A 16,463-nucleotide genomic window follows, 5' to 3' on the forward strand; every position below is an offset into this window, starting at 1 on the left:
AAAGCATAAGTTAGGGAGTCGTGCTGTAGTACAGCGGGTTAAGCACACGTGGCACAAAGCACAAAGACCGGCATAAGGATCCCGGTTCGAACCCCGGCTCCCCACCTGCAGGGGAGTCGCTTCACAGGCGGTGAAGCAGGTCTGCAGGTGTCTGTCTTTCTCTCCTCCTCTCTGTCTTCCCCTCCCTCTCTCCATTTCTCTCTGTCCTATCCAACAACAACAACAACAATAATAACTACAACAATAAAGCAACAAGGGCAATAAAAGGGAAAAAATAAATAAAATAAATATTAAAAAAAAAAAAAAGAAAAGCATAAGTTAGTGGGCTGGGGAGACACAGTGGTTCCGCAAAAAGACTTTTATGCCTGGATCTCTGAGGTCCCAGGTTCAATCCCCAGCACCACCATCAACCAGAGCTGAGCAGGGCTCTGGTTTTGATCTCTCTCTAAAATAAAACACTTTTCAAAAATAACAAAAGCATGGATTATTAATATCGGAATGCATATCCTATAATATAAAAGACTTACTGTCTCTCTTCACAGGCCAATAGCAGGCTATGCTAACCTGTGTCCAAACATGATCTCTACCCAGCCTCAGGAGTTTATTGGGATGTTGTCCACAGTGAAACACGAGGTCATTCACGCCCTGGTAAATTTCTGATTATACTCCTATCTTGAGATGTACACTAAAATTTAAGATTATATGAATTCTTTATATATATGTATTTGATTTATTAATGAGAAAGATAGGAGGAGAGAGAGAAAGAACCAGGTATCACTGGTACATATGCTGCCGGGGATTGAACTTAGAACCTCATGCTGAGAGTCCAATGCTTTATCCACTGTACCACCTCCCGGACCAGAAGATTATATGAATTCTTAGAGTTCACAATTTAGTTGATTAAGCTTCTACCAATACAAACTCATTTCAGATTGGAATGGTGGCTGGGTTGAATTGCACTGCCTAAAATAGTCACACAAGCAGATCCATGGGTAAATAGCATTTTTTGGAGGGGAGGGAATGGGAAGAAACGTAGTGATTAAAAAACAAACAAAAAACACTTCAATTTAAAGTGATCAGTGACATGGGATCATAGGGATGACTCAGCAGGCAGATCACCTGCCTCAGCACTAGGCCTAGTGCCTGGCCTTTAACTCTGTGTCAGCATGCTGGGGACAGTGTCACATTTGGAGTCTCTCATCCTTTCTCTCTCAGTGAGAAAGCATCATAAGGCAGCGGCCCACAATGAGGCTCGTGTGTCTTTGTTAGACCCTCTGTCTTTGTTAGACAGATTCCCTGGTTTCTCTCTCTCACTTTCTCTCATGAAGTAAGCATGTAGTGGCTGAGGAGGCAGTGTTGTGCCCAGTTGTCACTCTGGCAAGTGTGTGGACCCAACTCCATTCCTGGTATTAGTACGTCTGTCAGAGTGATACCCTGGCTTGCCCCTCCCTCCATGCCAATAAATAATTTTTTAAAAAAATATTTATTTATTTCCTTTTTGTTGCCCTTGTTTTTATTGTTGTTGTAGTTATTATTGTTGTGGATGTCGTCATTGTTTGATAGGACAGAGAGAAATGGAGAGAGGAGGGGAAGACAGAGGTGGGGAGAGAAAGATAGACACCTGCAGACCTGCTTCACCGCCTGTGAAAAGAGTCCCTTGCAGGTGGGGAGCCGGTGCTCGAACCGACATCCTTAAGCCGGTCCTTTCATTTTGTGCCATGTGTGCCTAACCCGCTGCGCTGCTGCCAGACTCCCGCCAATCAATACTTTTTAAAGCAAAGAAACAAGTTGAGGTGGTCTGGGAGGTGGTGCAGTGGATAAAGCACAGAACTTTCAGTTATGAGGTCCTGAGTTCAAACCCAGCAGCACATGTACCAAAGTAATATCTGGTTCTTTCTCTCACTCTGCCTGCCTTTTAAAAAATTTATTATTATTATTTTCATTTATTTGATAGAGATGGCCAGAAATCGAGAGGGAAGGTAGTGACATAAAGACAGACAGAGAGACACCTGTAGCCCTGCTTTGTCAATCACAGATCTTTCCCCCTGCACGTGGGTATGGGGGCTCGAACCTGGATCCTTGTGCATTGTAATATGTGCATTCAACCAAGTGCACCAGTACCCGACCCTTGCCTGTCTTCTTTATTTTTTTATAAAGAAAATATTAAAAAGAAAGTTAATTTCAGTATTTCATATATATATATTACTGATGTCACTGGGGCTTCAGCAGTCCAATTTTTTCAGATAGAGAGACAGGGTGGGGTAGACAGACAATGGTTCTGCAAACAGACTCATTCCTGAGGCTCTAAAGTCTCAGGGTCAGTCCCTACACCATCATGAACCAGAGTTGAGCAGTGTTCTGGTTAAAAAAAGAGACAAGAGACTTAGAGACTAGACAGCATGGCACATCCTTCAGTGCAGTGCACATGGTACTAAGTGGCGTATTAGGATGTCCAATCACTTGATGTTGGCAGTTGAAGATGCTTTTGTGTTTTGTAGGGTTTCTCTGCTGGGTTGTTTGCATTCTACCATGATAAAGACGGAAAGCCTCTCACCTCCAGGTTTGCAGATGGCCTCCCACCTTATAATTATAGGTATCTGACTTTGTTGTTGTTGCTCTTATTCCTTTCAATCTGAGAACATAGCAGTCCTGAGGAAGCAGTGCCAGTAGCTTAAGTGGGGTAGGCTGGGGAGGAGGCCCAGTGCTGAGGGTTGACTCAGGCCAGTCCCCGAGGTCAGTCCCTGGCACTGCATGTGACAGAGTGCTACTGTGACTTTGTTTCTCTAATTATAATAATTTTAAAAAGTGAGGCAGAGCATGGGTTAATTTAGCTTTGCCCATTCCACACTTTGTGTTGTTTTCTAGGATTGTTTTCTAGGACAGTGGGCAAAAGGTGGTTTGCTTGTATTTTGGTTTATTGATAACTATTCCCCACACAGAGCACACTTTAAAACAAATATTTAGCACAACATAGTAGCAGAGACTTAGGTTCAGGGCCTCAGGTGAACGATACTGAGCAGTGCTGAGACAGTGTCAAGACTCTTATACAGAATGTCACTTGCAAAACTCAAACCACTTGCGTGTATGTGCCACATACCCACTATAAGGACACATGAGTGTGCTTGAGCACTTGTCCACAAAGACGTGGGTGTAGTCATGGCAGTTTGTGGTTAACAAACGGAAAAAATGGGAGCCATTCACATTTTTATTTTAATTTTAGTAATGATTCTTTAAATACTAATATTCAAAGTGATGATGAGTTTGCAAAAATGACTTTTGAAAAGTAATTATTGGATAGAGACAGAGAAGGGAGGGGGAGGTAGAAAGGGAGAGAGCCGGAGACACACCTGCAGCCTGGCTTCACCACTCATAGGGCTTTCCCTTGCATGTGGGGACCAGCGTCTTGGAGCTGGGTCCTTGTGCACTGTGACATGTGTGCTCAACCAGGCACGCCACCAGCCAGCCTCTTCAAGTGACTGTCTTTATTCTCGATTACAGTCTTGGATTGTATCAATGGAGTGACAAAGTAGTCCGGAAAGTGGAGCGCCTGTGGGAGGTGCGAGAGAACAAGCTGGTTCCCCACACTGTGTATCTCCTAGTGACGCCTCGAGTTGTTGTGAGTACCACTGGACTCGTGCCCACACACCGCCTGCTCTGTCACCCACTGCTGCCTTTCCTTACCCGTCATTACTTTTAAGAGTTGACAGTGAGGGAGAGTCGAGCGGTAGTGCAGCGGGTAAAGTGCAAGGACCCGAGTGAGGATCCCGGTTCCAGCCTCTGGTTCTCCACCTGCAGGGGAGTCACTTCACGAGCGGTGAAGAGAGGAGGTGAAGACAGAGGGGGAGAGAAAGACACCTGCAGACCTGCTTCACTGCTCGTGAAGTGGAGTCGGGGGCTAGAACCAGGATCCTTACGCTGGTCCTTGCATTTTGCACAGTGTGCGCTTACCCTGCTGTGCTACCACCTGATTCCCTGTATTTATTTATTTATTCGGTAGAGACAGCCAGAAATAGAGAGGGAAGGGGGGGGGATAGAGAGGAAGAGAGACAGAGAGAGACCTGCAGCCCTGCTTCACGACTCATGAAGCTTTCCCCCTGCAGGTGGAGACCAGGGGATTCTCACTTGGGTCCTGTCGCATTGTAACATGTGTGCTCAACCAGGAGCGCCACCACCTGGCCCGTTTTTAAAAATAGAGAGGGGGAGGTGGAGGGAGAGAGATAACATGTGCATATGTGCTCTGGCTGATGGTGGTGCTGGGGATTGATCCTGGGACCTTAGAGCCTCAGGCAGGAGAGTCTCTTTATGAACCATGAAGCTGTCTCCCCAACCTGGGGCTATTTTTAATCTTTGGAAATCACTAACTAAAGGATACATAAAGGCAAATAAGCATAACTATATTCTAATACACAATTTCTTTTCCTTACAAAGATCATATCAACAATAAGATAATTTAATATCTGAATTAAAATTGGTATTGACACGAATAATTACTAGTGGCAGTCATCCCAGTCCATAACATTTAAAGTATAAGCAAATAAATCTTCAAATAGAACAAATATACTAAGAGAAATAGTGATTTACTAGCAGAGTGTGCAGCATGAAAATATTTACGTATACGAGGTATCGTGTGTTATTTCCTAAAAGGTGTGCACATGCATTTTCTGTCGCCTTTTTCTTTCTGTCATCTCTGGGGCTTCACTGCTCTAGACAGAGACAGGAAGGCAGAAAGAGAGAAAAGAGACCACAGCATTGAAGATTCCTTCAGTGTGGTGGGGGCTGGGCTCAGACCTGGTCACACACCGGGTAATGCAGTGCCCTGTTCACGTGAGCTCTTAGGCCTGGTCATTCCATAGTGAGACAAGTAGTGCCAGGGATTGAATCCAGGGTCTGCCAGGCCTGTGCTCTACTGCTGAACTCTCTCTTCCCATACCCCACTTAATGCCATGTCTTCTAAAGGCATGCTCTTTTTTACCAAAGTAACTCTTTAAAGTTAACTTTATTTTTTTAAAAAAAGTATTTATTTATGAGGAAGAAAGAGAGAGAGTGAGAGAACCAGAGCACCAGCCTAGGATGTGACAGAACTCAGAAGGTCATACCTGAGTCCAGTGCTTCAGCCACTGTGCCAGCTCCCAGGCTCCAGAGTCCACTGCACTCTGTGCAGAGTGAGGAGGCGTGCTGTCATCATAGCATACTTTTTTTTTTCTAGGTCACATATTTGTATATTTTCTCTGATTCTTAGGATGAAGCACGAAAACATTTTAACTGTCCAAATCTGGAAGGAATGGAGCTTGAAAACCAAGGTGGTATGGGTACAGAGCTTAACCACTGGGAAAAACGGTTATTGGAGGTTAGTTTTTTTTTTTTTTAATGAATTGTATTATACATGTTTTTCTGTAATAAAAATTATTTTAAAGTTTTTTCTCTATTTATATTTATAATTTGGGGTAGAGACAGAGAAATCAAGAAGGAAGGGGAGGTAGAGAGGGAGACAGAGAGACACCTGCAAAGGGGCCAGGTGGTGGTATGCGTGGTTGGGCGCACATGTTACAATGCGCTAGGACCCAGGTTCGAGTCCCCAGTCCCCCCCTGCAGGGGGGAGCGGCTTTACAAGTGGTGAAGCAGGGCTGCAGGTGTCTCTCTGTCTCTCTTCCTCTCTATCCCTCCCTCTTCCCTCTTGATTTCTGGCTGTCTCTATCCAATAAATAAATAAAGATAATAATAATAAGACAGAGATACCTGCAGCCCTGATTCACCACTCATGAAGCTTTCCCCCTGCAGGTGACTAACCAGGGGCTTGAACCTGGTCCTTGTGAACTGTAATGTGTGCCACTACCTGACCCACAATAAAACATTTTTTAAAATGTTTATTTATTCCCTTTTGTTGCCCTTGTTGTTTTATTGTCGTAGTTATTATTATTGTTGTTGTTGTTATTGATGTCGTTGTTGTTGGATAGGACAGAGACAAATGGAGAGAGGAGGGGAAGACAGAGAGGGGGAGAGAAAGACAGACACCTGAGCCAGGAACTGAGAGGAAGGGAGAGATTGAGAGGGAGAGAGACACCTGCAGCCCTGCTTCACCACTCGTGAAGCGTTCTCCCTGCAGGTGGGGACCAGGGGCATGAAGCCGAGTCCTTGTGCCCTGTAATATGTGTGCATAACCAGGTGCACCACCACCCTGCCCCTAAATCCAGTTTCTAGATGTAGTCACATTAATAATAACATTAATAATAACCACAACAATGGTAAAACAGGGTAACGAAAGGGAAAAAATGGCCTCTAGGAGCAGTGGGTTTGTGGTGCAGGCACCGAGCCCCGGCAATAATAACCCTGGAGGCAAAACAAAAACAAAAACAAAAACAGAAACCTTGAGTGGATACACATAGCAAATGCCCGTCATTTTAAGGGTCAGCTGTACATGCAGGCTTTTTTTTTGTTTGCTTTGTTTTAAGGGGTTCTTATATTTATGCAACTCTTCACTTTGTGGCATATCTTAGACATCTCTCAAAGGAAGCATAAGTATTCTGTAAAGTATAATTTCCTGAAAAACCTCTTTCTTCTGAACCAAACACTAGTGGTAACAGCTTATATGACAAACAAATTCAGACCACCACAAAAGCAAGATGTGATGACATGCTAGCTTAGTTTTTTGGTTTTATTTATTTATTTTTTTGAGGGGTGGCAGGTAGCTCACCCATGTGTGAGTATCTAGGTTTGAGTCCCGGGTCACCTCGTGGGAGCATCTGTGGTGAAGCACTTAGCAAAGGGACAGAGAATCCTGTGTGGAAACTCCCTTTAGCGCAGTGGGGGTCAGGGGGTCTTGCACGTAGCAAAGCAGTGCACTAGGTGAGCTATTTCAGGAGAAGCGCTTTTAAGTGAACATTTTGTCAGGCTGTTACAACTCGAGCCATGTTACAGATAGATGAAAAGAACCACAGAAAGTGTGGAAGCTGTGAGTAGTACAGCCTTCTAATTAAAGTCTGCTGGTGATTTTCAGAATGAAGCAATGACTGGCTCTCACACCCAGAACCGAGTACTTTCCCGAATCACTCTGGCACTGATGGAGGACACTGGGTAAGAGGAGAGATTGTTTATATTAACGTGAAATGAATGTTAAGATTAAGGTGAGATAAATATTAGCCTTAAAATGCTGGCATTTGATACTGAAGAAAATATATTTTGTTTTTTATTTTGTACACTTAGCTTTTACTTTTATCTGTGCCAGCTTTCTTCAGTAAATGTTTGGGGCCTAGGTACAGAGTACCTAGAACAAAATCCCTGACACAGGTTTATGTTCTAGGTAGTAGATACTGTGCTATTATGGTGGAAAGATTGAGCTTTTAAAATCAGATGGGGTAGTAGTGAAGGGCTATGCAGACACGCTGGTGCCGGAGGCTCCCAGGTCCTAGGTCAGTTTGACAGAGTGCTGCTCTGCCTCACCTCCTGTAGCTCACAGAATAAACACAAAGAAATTTAAAAGGTTAAATTAATTAAAGTAGGTTCCATGCCTTTGATTAAGTTTGTCAGGAAAATAAATCAGTGTTTTCCCCTGAGTTAGACTCTTTAAAACTTTGTCGTTAATAGAATTCATGTGTTTTATTACAGTGGTCTGATGTTGTCACAAGCTGGGCTAGAATTGATGGAATACCACAGATTCAAACCAGAGAAGCAGGAAAGTAGGGCCATTTGCACAGAACTAACAAAAGTGAACCCATTTGTTATACCCTCTCTTGCTGTGTCTCTAGCCCTTACTCTCCTTGTCTTACATCTTGGGCAGCTTCTACTGCTGGGCCCTCTGCCCTCTGAGACATAGGTGTTTCTATTTGTTCTTTTATTCTCATAAGAGAAGAAGGAAGTATCCTTGCTACAATGGCCCCATACAGCAGTGTCTGCAGCCATGAGTGTGTTTGGTCACCAAAGTCGCTATCGAGGTCCTGGTCACTTGCTCACTGAGAATTCTGTTTAAAACGAAGTGGTTACAATGTGCCCTATCTGCATTGTGTCCACAGCTGGTACAGAGCTAACTACAGCATGGCTGAGAAGCTAGACTGGGGTCGAGGAATGGGCTGTGACTTTGTTCAGAAGAGTTGTAAGTTCTGGATCGATCACCAGAGACGGAAGTAAGCATGCATTTCCTCACAGTACTGCTGAGAATACAATTATTTCAGATCTTGTTTTTGTTCAGAGCTGAAAGTATCACTGTTTTCAAAATGTGATCTCAACAATTCTGTCTCAGCGTGTGTAGTAAAATGTCGTACACGTAGCTGTGGTGTTGTAAGGAACATTTTATTAACATCTTATGTGCCTCTTGTACAGGTGGGAAAGACTCACTTTGAATGGTTTTGCCAAAACAGACGATTTATTAAGGAGAAAAGGGAAGCTTTAGCACTGAAAGCACAGTAAAACAGTTTAAGTTCTGCCTTTTCCTTTGATTAGATCTTTCTCCTGAGGGAAGTATTTATATATAGACATCTCTCCACTGGCAGTTTTCTCTCTGCCTTCAGAGTTCCTCTTCTGAAATTAGCCTTTGCCAAATAATGACTTTAGGTGGCAGAATTTTGCTTCATTACAGTCCTGCCTTTGGAATTTAAGAAGTTTCATAATTCAGAAGATGATCTCCCTCCCTGCCTCTCTCCCTCCCTTCCTTTGCCACCAGTGCTCGCACTACAACTTAACTCCTGGCAGCTGTTTATTTTATTTTTCTTTCTTTTATGATACAGAGAAATGGGAGGGGGGCACAGGGTGAGAGATACCTACAAGCACAGCTGGTGAAACTGGGGGCTTGAACCCCAGGTCCTCCCGAATGGTAAATGTATATACTCTACCAGGTGCACCACTGCCCAGCCCTGCCCATTTATACCAGCCTCTCAGACCCAAAATAAACCAGTCCGTTCAAAACCTTGAGGCAGTACTTTAGGTGGGCCTCAGTGTTAAGCCTCTATCATGCAAGTAAGGGGCAAAAAAGAAACAAATGGTTAAACAAGCAAGCAAATTAAAAACTCAGGCTGAAGTTTTGAGGTCAGTTTAAAACCTTAAAGATACATAAATAATTAAAACTTAAAAGGACTACCGTCTGGTGTTCAATAAGTTACCACAGAAACATTTTTTCCTTTGCTGTGATCCAGATTCTACCAAGTACTTACAATATAAAACTAATTTATTTACAAGTTAAGTTCTTTTTTAAACGTTTATTTATAGGGAGCTGGGCTGTGGGTTAAGCGCACATGGTGCAAAGCGCAAGGACCGGCATAAGGATCCCGATTCAAACCACCGGCTCCCCACTTGTAGGGGTCACAGACGGTGAAGCATGTAGGTGTCTATCTTTCTCTTACCTCCTCTTCCCATTTCTCTCTGTCCTATCAACAATGACAGCAATAATAACAACAACAACAACAATGATAAACAACAAAGGCAACAAAAAGGAAAAAAAATTATAAAAAAATTATTTATAAAATGGCAATATTGACAAGATCATAGGATAGGAGGGGTACAACTTCACACAGTTTCCACTACCAGAACTTCGTATCCCATCCCCTCCCCTGATAGCTTTCCTGTTTTTTTATTCCTCTGGGAGTATGGACCGAGGGTCATTATGGGATGCAGAAGGTGGGAGTTCTGGCTTCTGTAATTGCTTCCCTGCTGAACATAGGTGTTGTCAGGTCAGTTTATACTCCCAGCCTCTCTCTTTCCTTAGTGGGGCAGGGCTCTGGGGAGGCAGGGCTCCAGGACACATCGGTGGGATTGTCTGCCCAGGGAAGTCAGTTGGCATCATGGTAGCATCTAGAACCTGGTGGCTGAAAATGAGTTAAGATATAAAGCAGAACAAATTGTTGACTAATCATGAATCTAAAGGCAAGAATATTGCAGATGAGAATTTGGGGTCTCCATTTTGTAAAAAGCTAGTAGGTCTATTTTAGGTATATTCCAAGGGGCCCATAACTTTACTAATTTTTGCCTGAACCTGACATCTACATGCAGCTGGACCCAGGTTATTGTCTAGGGAGATGGTGTCAGAGTTGGAAAAAGGACTAGGAAGCTGGATCAGGGAAGAGAGTAGCTCCCAAATATGGGAAAAGTATTATAATATTGTTAACTCTAAGCCCCATCAATTTGATCTGGGGCCCACATTCAGCACAGGAGAATATGTAACCTCTGCATCCCTGTAGGTGTGAGCTCACATTCTGTGGTCACAGCTAGGAACATTCCAGGCTGCACTAGTTTCAGGACCCATCTCCCTCAGATGGTAGAATGTGTTGTCCAACCTCCCTTTGGAGAATGGAACAGTCCCTGCCACTGTTGATCCGCATTGAGGACAAGGTCCTGTAGAGGCACCCAAAGGGGTCCATTATGTTATTCCTGATGGAGATGACCAGATGACCAGTGACACTGGAGACAGGGATCTGTTAGAGGTCTAGGCCCATGATACCTGTGTAGGAATCCCAGGATTCCCTGACTAAGGCCCTAGGAAATGGGGTGGCATGGCAGTGACCAAAGAGCCATCATTGAAGCATGCCAGTCTCTTGCCAGCTTTTGTAGTCCTTACTTTGCCAGACAAGGTTTGCTTTGGAGTGATGGAGGGAAGTGTAATAGGAGGTAGGTGAGGAGGGTATCCAGGAGTAAGTAGAAACTGTTAGGAGGTACTTTATGGTGACTCACTGCAAATTATTGTGCACTTTTGCTTTAAGGTATCTATTTTCCCCTAACTTATGGATACATGTATACATAAGCTGTATTTCATGGACCCTGGTCTTTATCTTGGTTTTGAGGTTTTGTTAGGAACTGCACCACCAGAAATTGAATCAGGGAGTCCTATGAGCTAGAAAAGGTCTCACCAGAGCAATGAAGCTGGAAGGTTGACATTCCACATCTGATGTCTCTGGATACAGTGTGAGGTGAAGCCTGCTGAGGTGGTACTGGCTCCACTGATTAGGTCGAGATCAGCAGATGCAGCACCAATTGGCATGAATTGAGAGAAGCATGCAGTAGAGTGAGCTCCACAAATTAAGTTCTATTGAATGTAGCTAGTTAATTTGTATAAGCACAGTAAGAACAGGTAACCACATATATTCTTTTGCTTTTCTTAACTGTAATGTTGTTTCGAGTAATTTCATATCAAGCCTAGTAATGGTGTCTCAGAGCTCAGGAGCTATGCCATCTCTCTTACACAGGAGCCCCCATTGGACTTTACCTGTCATGCCTGTGATCTGTGGTTAATTCTTCTCAAGATTTACAGAATATCCTGTATCAGGTTCACTAAGAAACTGGGTGGGGGAGACAACACAATGGTTCTGCAAAGAGACTCATGCCTAAAGTTCCAAAGTCCCAGCTTCAGTCCCTGGTACCACTAAGCTCTCTCTCCCATTTCCACCTTCCCTCTTGATTTATCTCTGTCTCACCCCAATAAACATTTAGAAACAGCGACAACAGGTGGTTTTTCTCTAGAGCTGGACACAACGATTTGTCTTTCTGTGCAGACGGCAGATGCCAAGTCCTTACTGTGACACGCTCAGGAGTAACCCGCTGCAGTTAACTTGCAGACAAGACCAGAGAGCAGTGGCAGTGTGTAATCTGCAGAAGTTTCCAAAACCTTTACCTCAAGAATATCAGGTAACACTTACTGTGGGCACAGTGTCCAGAGTCAACTTTGTTTATAAGTGGTTCTTATAGGGGTTACTGGTTTACTGCACAGTTGACGCCTGGGTGCAGTTTCTCATATTCCATAAGAGGTCTCTGCAGAACACCTATCTCATGAGAAGCTCGCCTGGTTCATGGTTCGATAGGTTTCCTCTTTCTGTCCTTGTCTCTTAATTTCCACCTTTAAGTTAGATCATCTGGAATTTCACTTAATATGATGCCTTCAAATTCTTTTTTTTTTTAAATTTGTTATTGGATAGAGACAGAGAGAAATTGAGAGAGAAGGGGGAGATAGAGAGGAAGAGAGACAGAGACACCTGTAGACCTGCTTCACTACCTGTGAAATGATTACCCTGCAGGTGGGAAGCTGGGGGCTTGAACCGGGATCCTAACTGGTCCTTGCGCTTTGCGCCACATGCGCTTAACCCACAGCGCTACCGCCCGAATCCCAATGCCTTCAAGTTCTAGCCAAGGAGATGACTTTTTTTGTTTGTTTCAGTTGTATTGGGCTAGTGGTTTGCAGTCTAGTCTTCAGCACACAGGCCTCTCATCTCCCCTTGCTTAGTGTCTAGGAGACACACAGAACATGTCCCTTTGCCCTGTCCCTTTCTTCCTTCCTTCCCTAGAGACTTGGGTACAATATGCCACACCCAGTTCATGTCTTACCTTCTGTTTTCCCTTATTGCTCTTTGTTCTTAAGTTCTACCTATGGGTGAGATCATTTGGTATTGGTGTTTCCCATTTTGACTTAGACAAAATCATTTACAAAAATTTGGTGGGGGGAGGCGGTGCCAGGGGTGTTTAAGTGCACATATTACAGTCTAGAAGGACCCGGGTTCAAGCTCCTGCAGGGGGAAGCTTCATGAGTGCTTAAAAGTAGGCCTGCAGGTGTCTGTTTCTTTGCCTCTCGTGTCATCTCCTCCCTTCGCAGTTTCTCTCTGTCTCTAGTAAATAAGAAATAAAACAATTTTTATTACCTTTATTATTTCTTCCCTGTATTCTTAAAAATTTTAGTACATGTTTTCTAAAGAATTCATTCCTTGGATGTCTAAAAATGTCTGGCATTCATAAAAAACCTTTGTGAAATATGTTTCTTAAGTTGTTTATTTATCTTATTTTTGAGAGAGATGCAGAGAGAAAGACAGGAACACCAGAGCACTAGCTCTGGCTTATGTTGGTGCAGGAGATTGAACCTGGGACTTTGGAGCCTCAGGCAGGAGAGAGTCTTTGCGGAACCCACCTGTGAAATATGTTAATGACCTATTGACCTCTGGTCAGTTGCTTCCTTATCAGGCAGTTTAATGGGGGAAGTGTGGGAAGGTATAGATAGCAGATGTTGCTACCCAGTGAATCTTCACCATTCCCCAGCCAGGTTCCTTCAGACAGATGGACAGACAGACCCTCCTTTCTGTCTCATTTAAGAAGTAGGCCAGAGATGCAGAGGCCCAGGAAGAAGCAGGTCCACTAGTGGCAGCAGCATCACCCTTTTATTTATTTATTTTTTAAGAATTTTTATTTATTTGTTTATGAGAAAGGAGAGAGAAAGAACCAGACGTCACTCTGGTACATGTGCTGCTGGGGATCGAACTCAGGACCTCATGCTTGAGGGTCCAATGCTTTATCTACTGCGCCACCTCCTGGTCCCTGCATTGCCCTTTTAAGAAGTTTCTATTATCTTTATTTATTGGATAGGGACAGTCAGAAATCTAGAGGGAAAGGGGAGATAGGGAGGGTGACAGAGACCTGCACCTCTACTTCACCACTTGTGAAGCTTTCCCCCTCCAGATGGAGACTGGGGGCTTGAGCATAAGTCCTTGTGCACTGTAACATGTGCGCTCAATCAGGATATGCCACCACTTGGCCCCATGACATCATTTTTTACCAGCTGAGTAGTATTCTAGTGTGTGTGTGTATACACACGTTAATTTCTTAGTCACTCATCTGTCATCGGGTATCTGGGTTGCTTCAAAATTTGGCTACTATAGATATGCAGCTGTGAACATAGGTGTAAATAGATCTGTTGGGATAGGTGTTTTAGAAATCAGCTTTTTTTGGAAGTCTCTATTATTTATTTACTTGCCTCCAGGGTAATCACTGGGGCTTGGTGCCTGCACTATGAATCCACTGCTCCTGCAGGCAATTTTCCCCATTTTGTTGCCCTTGTTATGTTTGTTATAGTTGTTATTGTTATTGTTGTCATAGCTGTTGTTGTTGAATAGGACAGAGGGGAAGACAGAGAGGGGGAGAGAAAGATACCTGCAGACCTGCTTCAACGCCTGTGAAGTGACCCCCCCTGCAGGTAGGGAGCTGGGGGCTCAAACCGGGATCCTTACACTGGTCCTTGCACTTCGTGCCATGTGTGGTTAACCCGCTGCGCTACCACCCAGCCCCCAGAAGTCTCTATTTTAAATTAAAGGAGTGAATTACCTGAAGTTTTTAATTTGTAAAGGTCAGGTATTTTCTACAAGCTAGAAAATACTGAATTTATCTTTATAAGAAATGTGCTAATTGGTAGTAGTTTATAAAAACCTAATGATGCCTTGTGGTATAGTAAAATATATCTATGATACTCGTAAAGAGAGTTTGTATTTGTTTATTTAAATTTTTGTTTCTTTTTAAAAAATTTTTTTCTTTCCCCCACTGTCTTTTAAAAATTTTTTATATTTATTTATTTTCCCTTTTGTTGCCCTTATTTTATATTGTTGTAGCTTTTTTTAACATTTTTTTAAATTTATTTATAAAAGGAGACATTGGGAGTCGGGCAGTGGCGCAGCGGGTTAAGCGCAGGTGGCGCAAAGCACAAGGACCGGCATAAGGATCCCGGTTCGAACCCCGGCTCCCCACCTGCAGGGGAGTCGCTTCACAGGCGGTGAAGCAGGTCTGCAGGTGTCTGTCTTTCTCTCCCCCTCTCTGTCTTCCCCTCCTCTCTCCATTTCTCTCTGTCCTATCCAACAACGACAACAACAATAATAACTACAACAATAAAAAAAAAAAAGAGAGACATTAACAAAACCATAGGATAGGAGGGGTACAATTCCACACAGTTCCCAACACCAGATCTCTGTATCCCATCCCCTCCCCTGACAGCTTTCCCATTCTCTATCCCTCTGGGAGCATGGACCCAGGGTCATTGTGGGATGCAGAAGGTGGAAGGTCCGGCTTCTGTCATTGCTTCCCTGCTGAACATGGGTGTTGACAGGTGGATCCACACTCCCAGCCTGTCTCTCTCTTCCCCTAGTGGGGCAGGGCTCTGGGGAAACGGAGCTCCAGGACACATTGGTGGGGTCTTCAGTCCGGGGAAGCCTGGCCGGCATCCTGATGGCATCTGGAACCTGGAGGCTGAAAAGAGCGTTAACATACAAAGCCAAACAAATTATTGAACCATTATGGACCTAAAGGCTGGACTAGTGCAGATGAAGAGTTGGGGGCTCCTCACTGCAGACTGTTGTGTACTTTGGCTTTCAGGTATATATTTTGCCCTAGTTTATGGGTACATGTGAACATATGCTCTATCTCACAGGTCCTAGTCTATATCTAGGTTTTGGGACTTTGTTAGGAAGTGAACCACCTGGAGTAGAATTAGAGAATACTATGAAAGGAAAGGTCTCACCCGAGTGATGAAGCTGAAAGGTTGTCATTCCACACCTGAAGTCTCTGGACACAGTCTGAGGTGAAGCATGCTGAGGTGGCACTCGTTGTGTTGGTTAAGTTGGGATCGGCGGATGCAATATCATTTGGTATGAATTGAGAGAAGCCTGCAGGAAAGTGTGCCAGGACTGGGGGAAATATAGGCTCTATAGTGGAAATGTGAGGTTCCTGCTGTCTTAGGGCTCAAGAAGACAATAGATAGTTATAATCACATTATTTGGTAGTTGGGTTAACTTTGAAAAGTCCCTTTGTTAGGATTTGCTGTATAATACCCAACATCACCATAATTTATGTCCTTGGACATTATTTGTATATAGCTGTGCCACCAGTTGCTTCTGTTCTCCCTGGTCTAGGCTTTTGAGAGAGTCAGCATATCAAAGACTCAGCCTATTTATTCAGTCTGGTCAGTCTGTGCTTTAAAAAGTTTGAGGCATACAATCAATTTTTCCCCTCTCATATTAATTAAATAGTGATTTATATGACTACAAATTAATAGGAGTGTACATAAACACCATTCCCACCACCAATAGACTGTGTCCCATCCCACCCGCCCTGCTGCCCCAGGAAGCCGAATATCCACCGTCACCCTCACCCCAGGGTTTTTACTTTGGTGCCCTACTCCAGATTTAGTCAGATACTGCTTTTAGTTTCCCTTTCAGATCTTCTTACTCAACTTCTGTTGATGAGTGGGATAATCTCATACTCATCTTTATCTTTTTGACTTAGCTCACTTAACATAATTCCTTCTAGCTCTGTCCAAGATGGGTCAGAGAAGGTGGGTTCATTGTTCTTAATAGCTGCGTAGTATTCCGTTGTGTATATATACCACAGCTTTCTCGGCCACTCATCTGTTGTTGGGCACCTGGGTTGCTTCCAGGTTTTAGCTATTATGAATTGTGCTGCAATGAACATAGGTGTACACAGATCTTTTTGGTTGTGTGTTATGGAGTCCTTGGGGTATATCCCCAGGAGAGGAGTTACTGGATCATATGGAAGGTCCATGTCTAGCCTTGTGAGAGTTCACCAGACTCCTCTCCACAGACACTGGACCAATTTACATTCCCACCAGCATCAGCATTTGTTGCTGCTGTCCTTTTTGATGTATGCCATTCTCATAGGGGTACCTCAATGTTGTCTTTATTTGCATTTGTCTGACAATCAGCGACCTGGAGCAATTTTTCATG

General features: G+C 43.7%; 1 protein-coding gene across 8 annotated transcripts in view; it reads left to right on the top strand.

The window, feature by feature from the left end:
* LMLN (leishmanolysin like peptidase) overlaps nt 1-16,463 on the top strand; it is an 81,857-nt gene that overhangs the window by 19,373 nt on the left and 46,021 nt on the right. For 5 of the 8 annotated variants that reach the window (XR_009544792.1, XR_009544796.1, XR_009544793.1 and 2 more), the window contains 7 exons: nt 543-648; nt 2,499-2,593; nt 3,499-3,616; nt 5,240-5,347; nt 6,995-7,071; nt 8,007-8,117; nt 11,472-11,604. Coding sequence is in view for 2 of the 8 variants with exons in the window: in XM_060172230.1 (XP_060028213.1) it covers nt 543-648; nt 2,499-2,593; nt 3,499-3,616; nt 5,240-5,347; nt 6,995-7,071; nt 8,007-8,117; nt 11,472-11,604 (748 nt within the window). In the remaining 6 variants the exon portion in view is untranslated. The remainder of the gene's footprint in view (nt 1-542; nt 649-2,498; nt 2,594-3,498; nt 3,617-5,239; nt 5,348-6,994; nt 7,072-8,006; nt 8,118-11,471; nt 11,605-16,463) is intronic. The other 3 variants (XR_009544795.1, XM_060172231.1, XR_009544794.1) reach the window with 2 other exon arrangements.

This window comes from Erinaceus europaeus, chromosome 14 (genome assembly GCF_950295315.1).
Source record: "Erinaceus europaeus chromosome 14, mEriEur2.1, whole genome shotgun sequence".
NCBI lineage: Eukaryota > Metazoa > Chordata > Mammalia > Eulipotyphla > Erinaceidae > Erinaceus > Erinaceus europaeus.